The sequence below is a fragment of the Cervus elaphus genome, chromosome 9, assembly GCF_910594005.1.
Source record: "Cervus elaphus chromosome 9, mCerEla1.1, whole genome shotgun sequence".
In the NCBI taxonomy this organism is placed as follows: domain Eukaryota; kingdom Metazoa; phylum Chordata; class Mammalia; order Artiodactyla; family Cervidae; genus Cervus; species Cervus elaphus.
Genome location: NC_057823.1, coordinates 16,371,280 through 16,388,370, shown reverse-complemented (window position 1 = coordinate 16,388,370; position 17,091 = coordinate 16,371,280). Strand labels below are relative to the sequence as shown.

General features: G+C 39.9%; 1 protein-coding gene across 1 annotated transcript; it reads left to right on the top strand.

The window, feature by feature from the left end:
• The first annotated feature begins 7,203 nt into the window (after window positions 1–7,203).
• Window positions 7,204–8,190, top strand: LOC122700896 (olfactory receptor 18-like). Its single transcript, XM_043913926.1, has one exon. It carries the CDS (start codon window positions 7,261–7,263, stop codon window positions 8,188–8,190), a length of 930 nt encoding a protein of 309 aa, XP_043769861.1. The 5' UTR covers window positions 7,204–7,260.
• Window positions 8,191–17,091: the final 8,901 nt, after the last annotated feature.

Here is a 17,091-nt window from a genome sequence, read left to right as displayed (position 1 = left end):
TATATCCTCTTGATCTCTAAGGGAGTACAGAGTGAGGGTGTTGGACTTTATTCTTAGGTAAGAAACAAGAAATAGTTTAAAGGTATACCTTAGAACGTTTGGGAGACACCTCTGATCCCCTACTTAAACTCTCTGAAGTGGACACAAACAGTGGCAAAGTTCAGCGCACAGGCCTCAGAGACTCACAGTCAATTTTGGTTCATATCTGCTGTATGTATTTAAATGACACTGAGAAAGATCTTAATATCTTTCAGCCTGAACGTTGTCATCTAAACTGATATCAGTCGATAGAACTGTGGTGCATAAGAATTAAACAAAATGAGTATTAAGCATGTGACTAAATGTGTGAAGGATGCATTATAGCAATACCAGAGTAAACTAGGTATCTTTTTTTTTTTTTTGAGTTTCACTTAGGTATTTATTTCCAAAGCATATCTAGCAGTTACAGATTTTAAAAATATAACCTAATTCTTAATTCACATAAGAATTCACTAGTTCCAAATCAATTAATTTTAGAGAAAAGAATTCAGTATCTTGCCCCAATTAGCCTCCAACTAATAAAAAGAAATGAAATAAATAAATAAATAAATAAGCTAGGTATCTTTATCATCATCAGCAGCAGCAGCAGCATCAAGGCTAAGTGCCATATGCTGCGATCAGAAGTTTTTTTTTTCCCTAAATCCTGAGAGAATATATTTTTTTACAATTTATTTATTTATGGCTACACTGGGTCTTCGCGGCTATATGTGCTTTCCCTAGTTGCGGCAAGTAGGGGTAATCTCTGCGGTGCATGGGCTTCTCATTGTGATGACTTCTCTCATTGCAGAGCAGGTGCTCTAGGGTGCATGGGCTTCAGGAGTTGTGGCTTACGGGCTTAATTACCCCAAGGCATGCGGGAGCTTCCAGGACCAGGGACTGAGCCTGTGTCCCCTGCATTGGTAGACAAATTCTTAACCACCAGACCTCCAGGGAAGTCTGAACATTTTATTTTTGTTCTGCAAGTAGAGTTGAGTGCCTGGTGGGACACATCTGAGTTTCCCTCATTTCTTGAATTCTCAGAGCCTCCCCTTGCTTGGCACAGAACAAGATACAAGAACAAAACTCTCTGTTAAAATATTGAATAGACCTTTCTTTGGTTCTCAGAAAGAGTGTGGGCAACATGACTTCCTCACGCTGGGCACTTTCCTGCTTGTTTTGACATTCCTTCCAGTGAAGTCTTATAGGACTAGACAATAGATGAATCAGTGTTTGTAACCCTCTGTGTCAATTTCTACAAGAATTATTAGTTCCCATTTAATAGAATTTAAAACATGAGGTTATTTTTTAAAAAACAACACTGGGTCCTAAAAGAAATTACCATATGTAAAATAGATAGCTAGTGGGAATTTGCTATATGATGCAGAGAGCTTAAATCAGGTGCTCTGTGATAACCTGGAAGGGTGGGATGGGGGGGAAGGTGGGACGGAGGTTCAAGAGGGAGGCGACATACGTATACCTATGGCTGATTCACACTGATGTGTGGCAGAGGCCAGCACAATATTGTGAGACAATTATCCTCCAATTAAAAATTAAAAAGAAAGAAAAATGAAAAAAAAGAAAAAGAAAATAAACAGCCCTTTTCAGAAAAAAAGGAGAGCCAGAGAGAAAGGGATAAAAAAGGGAAATTAATCTGATTGTGTGGTCTGAAACATATTTTAGGATCTCCACTCATTTTATGAAAGACTTCCCTGAACCATGATAGTTTTCTGTGCCTCTGCTATAGGATAGAATATAAGATTATTAAGCCTTTATTAGGATTGTACTTCATCAACACCTAACTACCCCAGGGATGTCTCAAATTCTGATTTAAGAATTAGAATTGAATATTTATTAAGCACTGACCTCTGTTAGAAGCCACTATTGGGGATCAGGATGTGCTATGTGCTAAGTTGCCTCAGTCAATTCGGACTCTTTGCAACCTCACGGACTGTAGCCCACCAGGCTCCTCTGTCTATGGGATTCTCCAAGCAATAATACTGGAGTTTGTTGCCATGTCCTCCTCCAGGGGATCAGGATGGGTCACCCAAAAATATACCAAAAAGATGTATTGATTGGTATGAACTGAAGTTGTTTCTGGAGGAGCTGATATGAGAAGGAAACTCTGTCCTTCTCTGTCTCCATGAAAGTAGGAAATGAATCTCTCTTATGAAAGGTGTACTCCCTGCATTTGGAGACAGAAGGACCCGCTTATCATCAGAGATGGAGAATTTGGAGCCTAGAAACCTGTATATACAATACTCTATTTCTCTTCAATTTACTATCTCACGCCCAAACTATTTAGATTCTTCACTAATTAAGCACCCAAATACTAAGATTCTTTGTCCTGCCAATTCCTCACCAATTTATTGTTTCTTCCTCTAAGAAGTATAAAAGTTACCTGCTCTGGACACTTCTTAAGTCCCATTTCTATGAAACCTCCATGTGCATGAATTCAAATGTGTTTCTTTTTCTCCTATTAATCTGTCTTGTGTTGATGCTATTATAATTCCATGCACAAGAACCCAAGAGGGAAGAAGGTGAAATTTCTCCTTCCTTAATAACCCACATCTCTTACAAGTGGATGTTATTCACCCAACTTCAATGTAAGGGGTACCAGTGCCCAGAGGTGGGGAGATTTCCACAAACTCCATATTTAGCGGGTGAAAAATGTGGGACTCAGGCAAAGGTCTGCTGATTCCCATCCCAGGGCTCTGTCCCACCAGAGTGCAACAACTTATTGCTTTCTTTCCAAACCTGCTTTAGTCCCAGATGAACAAATGGAAGTAAATAGAACGATGGATTCATCCTAGTGTGATTTGGTGGGTCCATCTATGAGTTAGCAGAATGCATCAAATGGTTTGCAGGGGACTTTTTGCATACATATTATGGGCCATAAGATTTTCTATGAATGGTAATGCATTTTCCAGCCCATTTTGAAAATTTGACACATGGAAATAACAGTGGCTATACAAAATGGGAATTTTCACGTGGCTCTATCATGAAGAACTATTGCTAGTCATATTTCAGGAATCTTTTTGATTTAATTTTGAAAATCAGAATGTGTACTTGATCTTGTCTGATTTTTCCATCAGGAAAACAATTACAGGTAATTAATAGTAAAACTGTACAGGTTTCAATTTTTACAATTGAAACAATAATGTGTGCATATATGTTTTGGAAATTCTCATTTATGTATTATGAAGGATGGTACAAAAATTTCCTTAACTGAAAACTAAGCTTATACCTGAGGATATACTATGCTCATTTTATGTAGTGAAACAAATGAATGTACTTCAGTTCAGTTCCATTCAGTTCAGTCAATCAGTCGTGTCTGACTCTTTGCGACCCCATGGACTGTAGCACACCAGGCTTTCCTGTCCATCACCAACTTCTGGAGCCTACTCAAACTCATATCCATCGTGTCAGTGATGCCATCTAACCATCTCGTCCTATGTCATCCCCTTCTCCTTCTGCCTTCAATCTTTCTCAGCATCAAGGTCTTTTCCAATGAGTCAGTTCTTCACATCAGATGGCCAAAGTATTGGAGTTTCAGCTTCAGCCTCAGTCCTTCAAATGAATACTCAGGACTGATTTCCATTAGGATTGACTGGTTAGGTCTCCTTGCAGTCCAAGGAACTCTCAAGAGTCTTCTCCAGCACCACAGTTCAAAAGCATCAATTCTTTGGTGCTCAGATTTCTTTATAGTCCAGCTCTCACATCCATACATGACCACTGGAAAAACCATAGATTTGACTAGATGGACTTTGTTGGCAAAGTAATGTCTCTGCATTTTAATATGCTGTCTGGTTTGGTCATAGCTTTACTTCCAGGAGCAAGTGTCTTTTAACTTCATGGCTGCAGTCACCATCTGCAGTGATTTTGGAGCCCCCCAAAATAAAGTCTGTCCCTGTTTCCACTGTTTCCCCATCTATTTGCCATGAAGTGATGGGACTGGATGCCATGATCTTTGCTTTCTGAAGGTTGAGTTTTAAGTCAACTGTTTTTTTTTTCACTCTCCTCTTTCACTTTCATCAAGAAGCTCTTTAGTTCTTCTTCACTTTCTGCCATAAGGGTGGTGTCACTTGCATATCTGAGGTTATTGATATTTCAGGTGGATTCTTTACCAACTGAGCTATCAGAGCAACTCTGAGTCCAGTTCAATTAATATAACAACTTTACAGATATACAAACTACTCATATATTGTTTTTCTTTTCTTATGAAGTCTTTCATTGGTAAATTTCAAGAGGTACATAGTCTCAATCCCAAGAAATGAGGTTAAATATTTTACCATTGTTTATCAGGGGTTACCAGCTTTCCTGCCCAAGATGGAAAGTATACTTTTTACCCTATTTTTCTGATATTAGCGTTTAGCTTTTCTCCTTTTGATTTTTCCCAAATTACATCATGTTTTGACCTGTCAGGAGAAATGAAGACCTGAGTTGCCTTCAGGAAGGTGAATGTAGGAGAAATGCCATTTATCAATAAGGAAGAATGACTTGAAAAGCTGGTATAAGAGGAACAACATAGCATTTGAGAACAGGCTTTGGTCTTAAACTTTTCTTTTCTATTTTTTTTTCCATTTATTTTTATTAGTTTGGTCTTAAACTTTTCAACTGTGTGTAAGAGAGTTGGATTTGATGAGAAATCAACCCTTCACAAATGTATAGGAAGAGATACATTGGAGTTTCCCAGGTGGTGCTAGTGGTAAAGAACCTGCCTGCTAATACAGGAGACACAAGATGTGCAGGTTCAATCCCTGGGTGAGGAAGATCCCCTGGTGAAGGAAATGACAACCCACGCAAATATTCTTGTCTGGAAAATCCCATGGACTATTCTTGTCTGGAAAATCCCACGGAGCAATTTGGCTGACTACAATTCATAGTGTTGCAAAGACTCAGACTCAACTAAAACAATTTAGAGACATATTTAAGAAGCTTTAATTAGCCACTACAAACAAAAACAGCAAAAGGCAAACTCAACTTCAGACCTTTCTATGAGAGAATATAGTGCTTCAAAAATGAAAAAAATAAGCATTTATTAAAAGTGAATTATTCTTTAATCATTGGCATATCGTATAGTAATCATAATCAGTGACACTGTATTACTTTATGCTTTCAACAAAAATATATTTATCAAAATATGAAGTTCACCAAGGCCAAATATTTGTATTTCAATTATATGTGAAGGAACTTTGACCTGACAACCCACCCCTACCTCCATGGAGGATGGAAGACATAAAACCAAGTAAATATGCAAAAACCCTTAATTTGCATAGAAATGCTATCTCTGAACATTTCATTTTAATTTAGGATCCAATTAACATGACTCTAGCTCTTTAGGTAGTCCTTTAGGTAGTGCATCTTAGTAGATGCACATCAAGGAAACTTCTTGTACTGCATTTGGATAAGATACAGTACATTTGAGTGTTTCTTAGTGTCCTTTAATCAGAATTTTTTTTTAAAAAGAGAGAAAAGAATACTTTCAATTTCATACACTTCCTTCAAAAGCAGGAGACAGCCAGTCAGAATGGCTGCTACCCAAAAGTCTACAAGCAATAAATGCTGGAGAGGGTGTGGAGAAAAGGGAACCCTCTTACACTGTTGGTGGGAATGCAAACTAGTACAGCCACTAAGGAGAACAGTGTGGAGATTCCTTAAAAAACTGGAAATAGAACTGCCATATGACCCAGCAATCCCACTCCTGGGCATACACATCGAGGAAACCAGAACTGAAAGAGACACGTGTACCCCAATGTTCATCGCAGCACTGTTTGTAATAGCCAAGGCATGGAAGCAACCTAGATGCCCAACAGCAGATGAATGGATAAGGAAGCTATGGTACATATACACAATGGAATATTACTCAGTCATTAAAAAGAGTACATTTGAATCAGTTCTAATGAGATGGATAAAACTGGAGCCCATTATACAGAGTGAAGTAAGCCAGAAAGATAAACACAAATACAGTATACTAATGCATATATATGGAATTTAGAAAGATGGAAATGATAACCCTATATGCAAGACAGAAAAAGAGACACAGATGTATAGAACAGACTTTTGGACTCTATGGGAGAAGGCGAGGGTGGGATGATCTGAGAGAATAGCATCGAAACATGTATATTATCAAGTGTGAAATAGATCACCAGTTCAGGTTGGATGCATGAGACAGGTGCTCAGGGCTGGTACACTGGGATGACCCAGAGGGATGGGATGGGGAGGGAGGTGGGAGGAAGGATCAGGATGGGGAACACATATAAATCCATGGCTGATTCATGTCAATGTATGACAAAAAACACTACAATATTGTAAAGTAATGAGCCTCCAACTAATAAAAATAAATGAAAAAAAAAAGCAGGGGAAAAATATGGTACTGTGTTCATTAATTTCTGATCTCAAATTGTCATTACTTCTCTCCAATTCTTTGGCCTCATACCTTTAAAGTAGGTGTACAAAAAACTTGCCAGTATTTTGGGTGTCAATAAAGGTGTGTTCCGGCTTTATCATACTGTCCATGGAGTTCTCATAGCAAGAGTACTGGAATGGGTTGCATTTCCTTCTCCAGTGGGCCACATTTTGTCAGAACTCTTCATTATGACACATTCATCTTGGGTGGCCCTGCACAGCATGTCTTATAGTTTCATTGACTTATGCAAGCCCCTTCACCACAACACATTCGTGATCCTGCAAAGATTGGATACTTTCAAATTTTGGTGCTGGAGGAGACTCTTGAGAGTTCCTTGGACTGCAAGGTGACCAAACCAGTCCATCCTAAAGGAAATCAACCCTGAATATTCATTGGAAGGACTGATGCTGAAGCTGAAGCTCCAATACTTTGGCCACCTAATGCAAAGAGCTAACTTATTGGAAAAGACCTGATGCTGGGAAAGATTGAGGGCAGCAGGAGAAGCGGGCAGCAGAGGATGAGAAGGTTAGATAGCATCACTGACTCAGTGGACATGAATTTGAGCAAACTCCAGGAGACAGAGGAGGACAGAGGGGCCTGGCATTCTACAGTCCATGGGGTTGCAAAGAGTTGAACGTGATTTAGCAACTGAACAACAATAACAAAATATGTGTTCACAGCTAAGAAGTATTGCTGAAGACTGTGGGATGTATGGTCTTCAAGCCTAAACACTTTGAGATCCACTTAAATCCAAAGCATAGACATTTATCTGGGTCCCTCTACAATTGATTCATTTATTCAATATTCTCTTCTTTTTCAAAAGGTGTCCCATCAACATGGAACCACAGAATCTAACAGGTGTCTCAGAATTCCTCCTCCTGGGCCTCTCAGACGATCCAGAAGTTCAGCTCCTCCTCTTTGTGCTCTTCCTGTCCATGTACCTGGTCACTGTCCTTGGGAACTTGCTCATCATCCTGGCTGTCACCTCTGATTCCCACCTCCACACTGCCATGTACATCTTCCTTTCTAACCTATCATTGACTGATGTCAGTTTCAGCACCACCACCATCCCCAAGATGTTAGAGAATCTCCAGACACACAGCAAATCCATCACCTACGCAGGGTGCCTAGCTCAGGTGACCGTTTTTTCTCTTTTTGTATGTTTGGAGAGTCTCCTTCTGACAGTGATGGCCTATGACCGGTTGGTGGCCATTTGTCACCCTCTGCACTACCTGGTCATCATGAACCCCCGCCTCTGTGCCTTGTTGGTCCTGGTGTCATTTTCCATCAGCCTTTTGTCCTCCCTGTTGCACTACTTGGTAATGTCACAGCTTACCTTCTGTGCAGAAGTGGAAATCCCTCATTTCTTTTGTGACCTTTCTCAACTCCTCAACCTTGCCTGTTTTGACACCTCCACCAATAACATATTAATCTATTTCATTGGTACAATCTTTGGTGGAATTCCACTCTCAGGGATCCTTTACTCTTATACTCAGATTATGTCCTCCATTCTGAGAATCTCATCATTAGGCGGGAGGTATAAAGCCTTCTCCACCTGTGGCTCTCACCTGGTAGTTGTTTGCTTATTTTATGGAACAGGCCTTGGTGTGTATCTCAGCTCAGCCGCCTCATCTTCCCCCAGGAAGGGCGCAGTGGCCTCAGTGATGTACACTGTGGTCACCCCTATGCTGAACCCCTTCATCTACAGCTTGAGGAACAAGGACATCAAGACTGCCCTCTGGAGGATTATCAGCAGAATAGCCTAAGGTCAACATCCATGCTATCTTCTTTCTATTCATAGGACTGGAAAAGGCAGCAAGGTCAATCTTGTGCAAGAAGAAATTCTGATCTGCAGTCCCATAACGTATATGTGTCTTTCTGGATCTGCTTCTTGCTTACACATTTTTTCCCTCTTCAGTTTAGTTCAGAAACTCAGTTATGTCTGACTCTTTGTGACCCCATGGACTGCAGCACGCCAGGCTGCCCTATCCATCACCAACTCCCAGAGCTTACTCAAACTCATGTCCATCAAAACGTTGATGCCATCGAACCATCTCATCCTCTGTCATCCCCTTCTCCTCCTGCCTTCAATCTTCCCCAGCATCAGGGTCTTTTCCAGTGAGTCAGTTCTTCACATCAGGTGGCCAAATATTGGAGTTTCAGCTTCAGCATCAGTCCTTCCAATGAGTGTTCAGTACTGATTTCCTTTAGGATTGGCTGGTTGGATCTTTCTGCAGTCCAAGGGACTCTCAAGAGTCTTCTCCAACACCACAGTTCAAAAGCATCAATTCTTCAGCTCTCAGCCTTCTTTATAGTTCAACTCTCATATCCATACATGACTACTGGAAAAACCATAGCTTTGACTAGACAGACCCTTGTTGGCAAAGCAATGTCTCTGCTTTTTAATATGCTGTTTAGGTTGGTCATAGCTTTTCTTCCAAGGAGCAAGTGTCTTTTAATTTCATGGTTGCAGTCACCATCTGAAGTGATTTTGGAACGCCCCAAAATAAAGTTTCTCACTGTTTTCACTGTTTCCCCATCTATTTGCCATGAAGTGATGGGTCCGGATGCCATGATCTTCATTCTCTGAATGTTAAGTTGTAAGCCAAATTTTTCACTCTCCTCTTTCATTTTCATCAAGAGGCTCTTTAGTCCCTTTTGCTTTCTGCCATAAGGGTGGTGTCATCTGCATATCTGAGGTTATTGATATTTCTCCAGGCAATCTTGATTCCAGCTTTTTCTTCTTAGAATAAGTTTAATGGAATTGAGAGCTTATTTGGACACCTCATATGAGTCATTTCCTTTCCAGAATTCTGCATACACAACAGTATGCCCTTTTCATTTTCATCATGCATTACTCAAGACTCTTCATCACGGGTAGTCTTGTCTCTATCTACTGAATAATCATAGTTCCCTCTTTCTCGGGAGGGAGAAATTTACTACTTATGTACTTTTTCTATGATTTTTTCCCCTATGTATTAGGTGAATCTAAATCCTAACTTGCTTCCCAGGTGATGCTAGTGGTAAAGAACCTGCTGCCAATGCAGGTGACATAAGAGACACGGGTTTGATCCCTGGTCAGGAAGATCCCCAGAAGGAGGGCATAGCAACCAACTCCAGTATTCTTGCCTGGAGAATCCCTATGGATGGAGGAGCTTGGTGGGCTACAGTTCATAGTGCTTCAAAGAGTCAGACATGACTGAGGCGGCTTAGCACACATGCACACAAACCCTAACTTAATGACCAAGGCATCTAATATATTTTTACTCCTTAAGGATTTTTGAGCAAATGGGATGTCTATTTCATTTCATTTCCAAACCAGAGTATTTTGAAATTGAAACAGGACACTGTTAATATTAAGCTTGCACAAACATTTATCAGCTGGAATTTTCCTAGGAAAATGGGGATGATGGGAGAGAGTAGATGGGAGAGAACCTATCAGAGAAAAATTGATTCCCAATCTTTCTAATGACTCCCCTTCCATTCCCTAACTTTTCCCCAGTCATATTATATAACCAGACACAAAGTGACAAAATTTGAATGACTCCACAGATATAACAGTCAAATTCATAGAGAGAGAGAGTAGAATGGTGGTTGCCAGAGGCTTTGGGAGGAGGAGGGGAAGTTAGTGTTTAATGGGCACGGAGTTTCAGTTGGGGAAGATGAAAAAAATTCTGGAGATGTGGAGATGGATGGTTGTGATGGTTGCAAAGCAATGTAAATATACTAATGCCATTGAACTGTATACTGTAAAATGATTAAAAAAATACATGTCCTATCAGAAATGAGGGACATATTGCTCCAATGTTAGGTGTATTCAGCCCTCAGTAATCAATGCCTAAAGGAAGCTACTTCTGGACTCCTGACTGTATGGCCAGAAGAAGCATGGTGGGATCTGCAGAAGTACCACAACAGGGCAAACTTCCCTCTGCCAGGTCTTCTCCAGCGAATTTTTCTTGAAAAGATGATACTGTGATGGGTTGGAGACAAGGCTACTAAACACAGAAACATCTCTATAGTTTCAATTCTTCTTAGAGCCAATGCTCCTGAAAAAGTGTGGGGTCTATGTGAGGGTAGCTTCAAAGATGCTTGTAATGAACCCTTCCTCCTATATTGATGCCCTTGTATATCTGTCTCCTTGAGTATAGACTGGATACAGTGACTTCTGTTCAATGAATTGAATTTGGAAAAATATTGGACTGTCCCTTCTAACTTTAATATGTAGAACAGCTCAGGTTTTGTCTTGCCAGCCTGCTCCTACCAACTGACCACCTTGCTCTGATGGAAGCCAGGTGCCATGCTGTCAGAGGCCTATATGGTAAAAAGCTAAGGGAGTCCTCTGGCCCTCAGAGGACTCAATCCTACCAAGAACCATGAAAGTGAGCTTGGAATCAGATACTATCCTAGTTAAACCTTGATAAGACTGAAGTCCTGACCTATACTTTGAATGTAGACTCTCTGAGACTCCTTGAAGTGTTCAAGCAAGCTAGCAAGTTTCCAGATAATATGTCAAAATTCACAGTTGTGTAAAATATCACAGTGGCTCAGTGAGTAAAGAATCTGCCTTTAAGGCAGGAGCCACAGGAGACCCAGGTTCAATCCCTGGGTCAGGAAGATCGCCTGGAAGCAGAAATGGCAACCCACTCCAGTATTCTTGCCTGGGAAATCCCATGGACAGAGGAGCCTGGTGGGCTATAGTCCATGAGGTCATAAAAAGTCAGAGATGACTGAGCATGCATGCAATAACATACAACTACTGAACAGAAAAATTAGAGCTAGAATATTAAATTAACTAGAACTTAAAATTTAAAATTCTGTAATGTTAGAACTAGAGTTGGAACTCTCACTCAAAGTAGAAAAAAGAAAAACCCATGAATCTCCAAACATAATATCCCAAAACCCTAAACCAGAACCATAGAATTAAAAATAAGGTTGCCCAAGACAGAAGTCTTAATTAAGGAAATAGAAAAGATCATGTTTTAGAAGATGTAAATCTCTCTAAATTACATAACTGATTCAGTGGATCTGCAGATTAAAAAGTCACATTGTTTTCTCTAATTGAAAAAAGTAGTTGTCTGAATATTATGATGAGATAGACATTGTGAAAGTCAGAGACTGTGAGTAGAGGTCAAACTCCCCTGAGAAGAGGACAAGTCTAAATCTCTCACTGTTCTCCTTTTCTTCCTCCATGAAATTAGCAAGTCCTCAGAGACTGAGAAGACCTTGGACAAATCTGGCAAATTATGTGCCACCTGAAGTGAGGTCTCAAGGCTGCATAACTGTAAATAAGCCTGTGATTCTCAGCTCTTCAGTTAGCCAGCTCAAGTTCAATAGGTTTGATACCTGTGTGTCTCACCCTCCTGGAATTGCTGTCTATACCAGGAGGCCCATACTTGAGTACATCTTGCCTCCAGTCCGAAGCCTCAGTCCTCATCCAAGAGCAGGTAGGGGAGGGGAAAGCAAGCTGCATCCCTCATCCCTGCTCCAGCAGAGACACAGCCCAGCCCAGTGACTGCCAATGCAGTGGATGACACTGAAGGTAGAAGGAATTGGGGGAACCTTGTTTTCTCACCATCAAGGCTGTGGGGCAGTTGGGATAGCCAGTGGGAGGGCACCAAAATGCAAAGATCAGCTCAGAGGCTTATGAAGTTGAGGTTGTTGGATATTTTGATCATCATAGAACTCTCATTTAAATTTCTATTTCCCCTGCACACTGGGTTTGTCTTCCATGGGCATCTGGTCTGCCTAATCATGCCATCAGTTCAGTTCAGTCACTCAGCTATGTCCGACTCTTTGCGACCCCATGAATCGAAGCACACCAGGCCTCCCTGTCCATCACCAACTCCCGGAGTTTACTCAAACTCATGTCCATCGAGTCGGTGATGCCATCCAGCCATCTCATCCTCTGTTATCTCCTTTTCCTCTTGCCCCCAATCCCTCCCAGCATCAGGGTCTTTTCCAATGAGTCAACTCTCCACATGAGGTGGCCCAAGTATTGGAGTTTCAGCTTCAGCATCAGTCCTTGCAATGAACACCCAGGACTGATCTCCTTTAGGATGGACTGGTTGGATCTCCTTGCAGTCCGGGGACTCTCAAGAGTCTTCTCCAACACCACAGTTCAAATGCATCAATTTTTCGGCACTCAGCTTACTTCATAGTCCAACTCTCACATCCACACATGACCACTGGAAAAACCATAGCCTTCAGTAGATGGACCTTTGTTGGCAAAGTAATGTCTCTGCTTTTTAATATGCTATCTAGGTTGGTCATAGCTTTCCTTCCAAGGAGTAAGCATCTTTTAATTTCATGGCTGCAATCACCATCCACAGTGATTTTGGAGCCCCCATAAATAAAGTCTGACACTGTTTCTACTGTTTCTCCATCCATTTCCCATGAAGTGATGGGACCAGATGCCATGATCTTAGTTTTCTGAATGTTGAGCTTTAAGCCAACTTGAAGGAGATGGGAATACCAGACCACCTGACCTGCCTCTTGAGAAACCTATATGCAGGTCAGGAAGCAACAGTTAGAACTGGACATGGAACAACAGACTGGTTCCAAATAGGAAAAGAAGTACGTCAAGGCTGTATATTGTCACCATGCTTATTTAAATTATATGCAGAGTACCTCATGAGAAACGCTGGGCTGGAGGAAGCACAAGCTGGAATCAAGATTGCCAGGAGGAATATCAATAACCTTACATATGCAGATGACACCACCCTTATGGCAGAAAGTGAAGAGGAGCTAAAAAGCCTCTTGATGAAAGTGAAAGAGGAGAGTGAAAAAGTTGGCTTAAAGCTCAACATTCAAAAACTAAGATCGTGGCATCTGGTCCCTCTAAATTGTCTCCTAAGTGCTCCAAATGATCATGAAGGTTATGGTGATGAAAATGATGACTGTAAACACAGAATCACAAACTCTTATGTAGGTATCGACATGCCAGGGGCTAAGCTTAGTTGTTGTTTTTTTTTTTTAAGCTTAGTTTTAAAGTTTGTTTCTTTCCTTTTATATGCATTACCAGCCTCAAAAGACAGCAATGTGCATTATCTTTATTTTACAGCTGAGGATAAGATCACAGTATTTTAATGCAATTTTTATCAAGCCCTGTGATAAAAAGGGAGTAAAGTCAGATTTTAATGTAAACATTGAATACGGTAGGGCACCTAGACCGTATTCTCTCCTGCCAATCCAGACTGCATTCAAGGGTAAATTTAGGGAAAATGTAATCCCTATATGAGTTTATTGAAAAGTTCATAGTAATTTCTAGTTCCATCCATGTGACTGCAAATGACATGATATAGTTTTTTCCTGAAATTGCTGAGTAATATTTCATTGTATATATCTACCACATCTTCTTTATCCACTCATCTGTCGGTGGATATTTAGATTGCTAGAGCCAGAGACGGTCATACTGAGTGAAGTAAGTCAGACAGAGAAAGACAAATATCATATGATATCATTTATATGTGGACTCTTTTTTATAAAATAGTACAAATGAATTTATTTACAAAACAGAAATAGAGTCACAGATGTAGAAAAGAAACTTGTGGTTACCAGGGGGTAAGGGTGGGAGGGATAAATCTGGAGATTGAGATTGACATATACACTATTATATATAAAATAGATAACTAATAAGGACCTACTGTATAGCACATCTGCTCAATACACTGTAATGGCTTATATGGGAAAAGAATCTAAAAAAGAGTGATGTATGTATGTATGTGAATAACTGATTCGCTTGACAGTACACCTGAAACTAACACAACATTGTAAATCAACTATATTCCAATTAAAAAATCTTAAATAAGAATTCAAAATTTAAAAAAAAGCCCTTTAGCTGGCATACAAAGGCCAACTTAGCATTTGAGAACTGCTTTGGTCCTAAATTGTTCAACTGTTCATAAGAGGGTTGGATTTGATGATAAATCAACCCTTCCCAAATGTTTAGGATTTGAGACATATCGAAGAAGTTTTATTAAGCTATTAAAAAGGAAAACACCAAAAGGCAAACTCTCTTCCTTTTCATCCCAGGCAGAGACCCCCTGGCCTCCCCTGGTGGCTCAAATGATAAACAATCTGCCTGTAATGCAGGAGACCTGGGTTCGATCCCTGGGTTGGGAAGAAACCCTGGAGGAGGGCATGGCAACCTACTCTAGTATTCTTGCCTGGAGAATCCCCATGGACAGAGGAGCCTGATGGCCTACAGTCCATGGGGATCACAAAGAGTAGGACACGACTGAGCAACTAAGCCCAGCACAGCACACAGAGACCCCTGGTCACTGTACTCTTCCTTTTGGGTGTTCACGGTAGACACAATGGACAGTATGTGTGGCACCTGCTACATCAGTGATAGGAAGGAAGACTGAGTTGAAGGTGAAAGTGAAAAAGTAAAAGTGTTAGTCACTCAGTCGTGTCCGACTCTGCAACCCCACGGACTGTAGCCTGCTAGGTTTCTCTGTCCATGGATCTCTCCAGGCAAGAATACTCGAGTGGGTAGCCATTCCCTTCTCCAGGGGATCTTTCCAACCCAGGGATCAAACCCATGTCTCCTACGTTGCAGGCCGATTCTTAACTGTCTGGGGATCTGAGAAAGTATCAGTTTATGACAATTCAAGGCACTTTCTCTTGTCTTTGATCTTGAATTTTGCTTCACTGTCAACCTGCTCCTTCATTCTTGTCATTTATAACCTCTGGATTTCTTTTTTTTTCCCAAGGAGTAAGACTTGTATTTGCTACATACCCACTGGCAGCTACTTATATGCTATTTGCATTGTATTTACAACTTATTTACATAGCATTTACATTGCATTAGGTATTGTAATTTCTAAGAGAGTATAGTGTCAGGGTGCTGATTAGGAAACAAGAAACAGTATAAAGGTATATGTTAGGAAGTTTGGAAGAGACTTCTCAGTCTCTGCTTCAGCTCTCTGAAGTGTAGGGAAACAGAGTGCACATTCAGTGCATGGGCCTCAGAAACCCACAATTTAATTTTGAATCTTATGCTCTATTTATTATCTGAATGACACTGGACAAGCTCTTAATATCTTTGAGCCTGAAACTGGTCATCAAAATTGATATCCAATTGATACAACTGCCTAAGTAAGAATGAAAAAAAGAAGTAAAAAGCTAGTGATTAAAAGTTCTCTGGATACACTTGCATTACAATAATGGCAGAGTAAATTTTAGGTATGGCTGTTATTATTATTATCCTTGAGTCTAAGTACCAATTACTCAATTAAAATATTTTGTGATCTGAGGTTTGGTTTTTCCCAGATCCTGAAAGAACATTTTATGTGATAGTTCTTGTCCTTATGCAAATAGATTCTGAAGGCCTCCCGGGAAAACTGAGTCTTATTCATATCTGATTCCTCAGAGTCTCTCTTTGCTTGGCACAGAATAGGCTACAAGAACAAAAATCTCTGCTTAATATTGAATAGACCCTTCCTGGATTCTCAGAAACACAGCGTAGGCAGTAAGGCTAAGGCTTCCATATGCTGGGTCATTCCTGCCTGTTCCTTCATTCCTTCCTAGTTTCTTGTTGTTGTTGCTCAGTTGCTAAGTTGTGTCTAACTCTTTGTGACCCCATGGACTGCAGCACAATATCTTATAGGACTAGACAAAACATAAACCAGTACTTGTATGCCTCTGTGTCACTTTCTAAGGGACCTATTGTTTTCCATTTAATAAAATCTACAACACTCAATTATTTTTTTCTTTTTAAAAAAATTATTTTAAGTGAAACGAAGATGAATTTTTTAAAAAATTTTTAAATCTATTTATTTTTAAATTGAAGGGTAATTGCTTTACAGAATTTTGTTGTTTTTCTGTCAAATATCAACATGAATCAGCCATAGGTATACATATGCCCCCTCCTTTTTGAGCATCTCTCCCATCCCCCTCCCCATCCCACCCCTCTAGGTTGATACAGAACCCCTGTTTGAGTTCCCTGAGACGTAACACAAATTCCCATTGGCTGTCTATTTTACATATGGTAATGAAGTTTCCATATTACTCTCCATACATCTCACCCACTTCTTCCCTCTCCCCATGTCCATATGTCTGTCCTCTATGTCTGAAACAAAGATGAATATTTTTAATGGTCAAACGTACAATTCACAAAAGAGACATCATATACCATTAGACACCTTAAAAATAAAGAAACATAAAGCAAAAATCAGAAGAAATATAAAGGAAAAGAAAAAATATATCATAGTGAGACATATTAACATTTCTCAGAATATTTTATCAAATGCAGAAAAAATAAGAAGCGGAGCATCTTGAATTATGTCATTAATAATTTGAATATAATAAATTTATATTTAATTAATCTATATTAATCATATCCTACACAAATATATTTAAATTTTGTATCTCATATGCTGTTATTAGATGTCCATAGAACATTTAGAAAAACTGGCAAAAAGATAAACATTACTAAATTTCAAAAAGTAGAATTCTTTTTTGTGTACAACATAATTATTTAAACAAATAGTGAATCATAAAAAAATTTTTAACTCTATTATTATTTTTAATTGGAGGGCAATTAGTTTACAATGTTGTGATGGTTTCTGCTGTATATCAACATGAATCGGCCATAGGTATACATGTATCCTCTCCCTTTTGAACCCCCTCCCACTTCCCTCTCTATCACATCCCTCTAGGTTGTC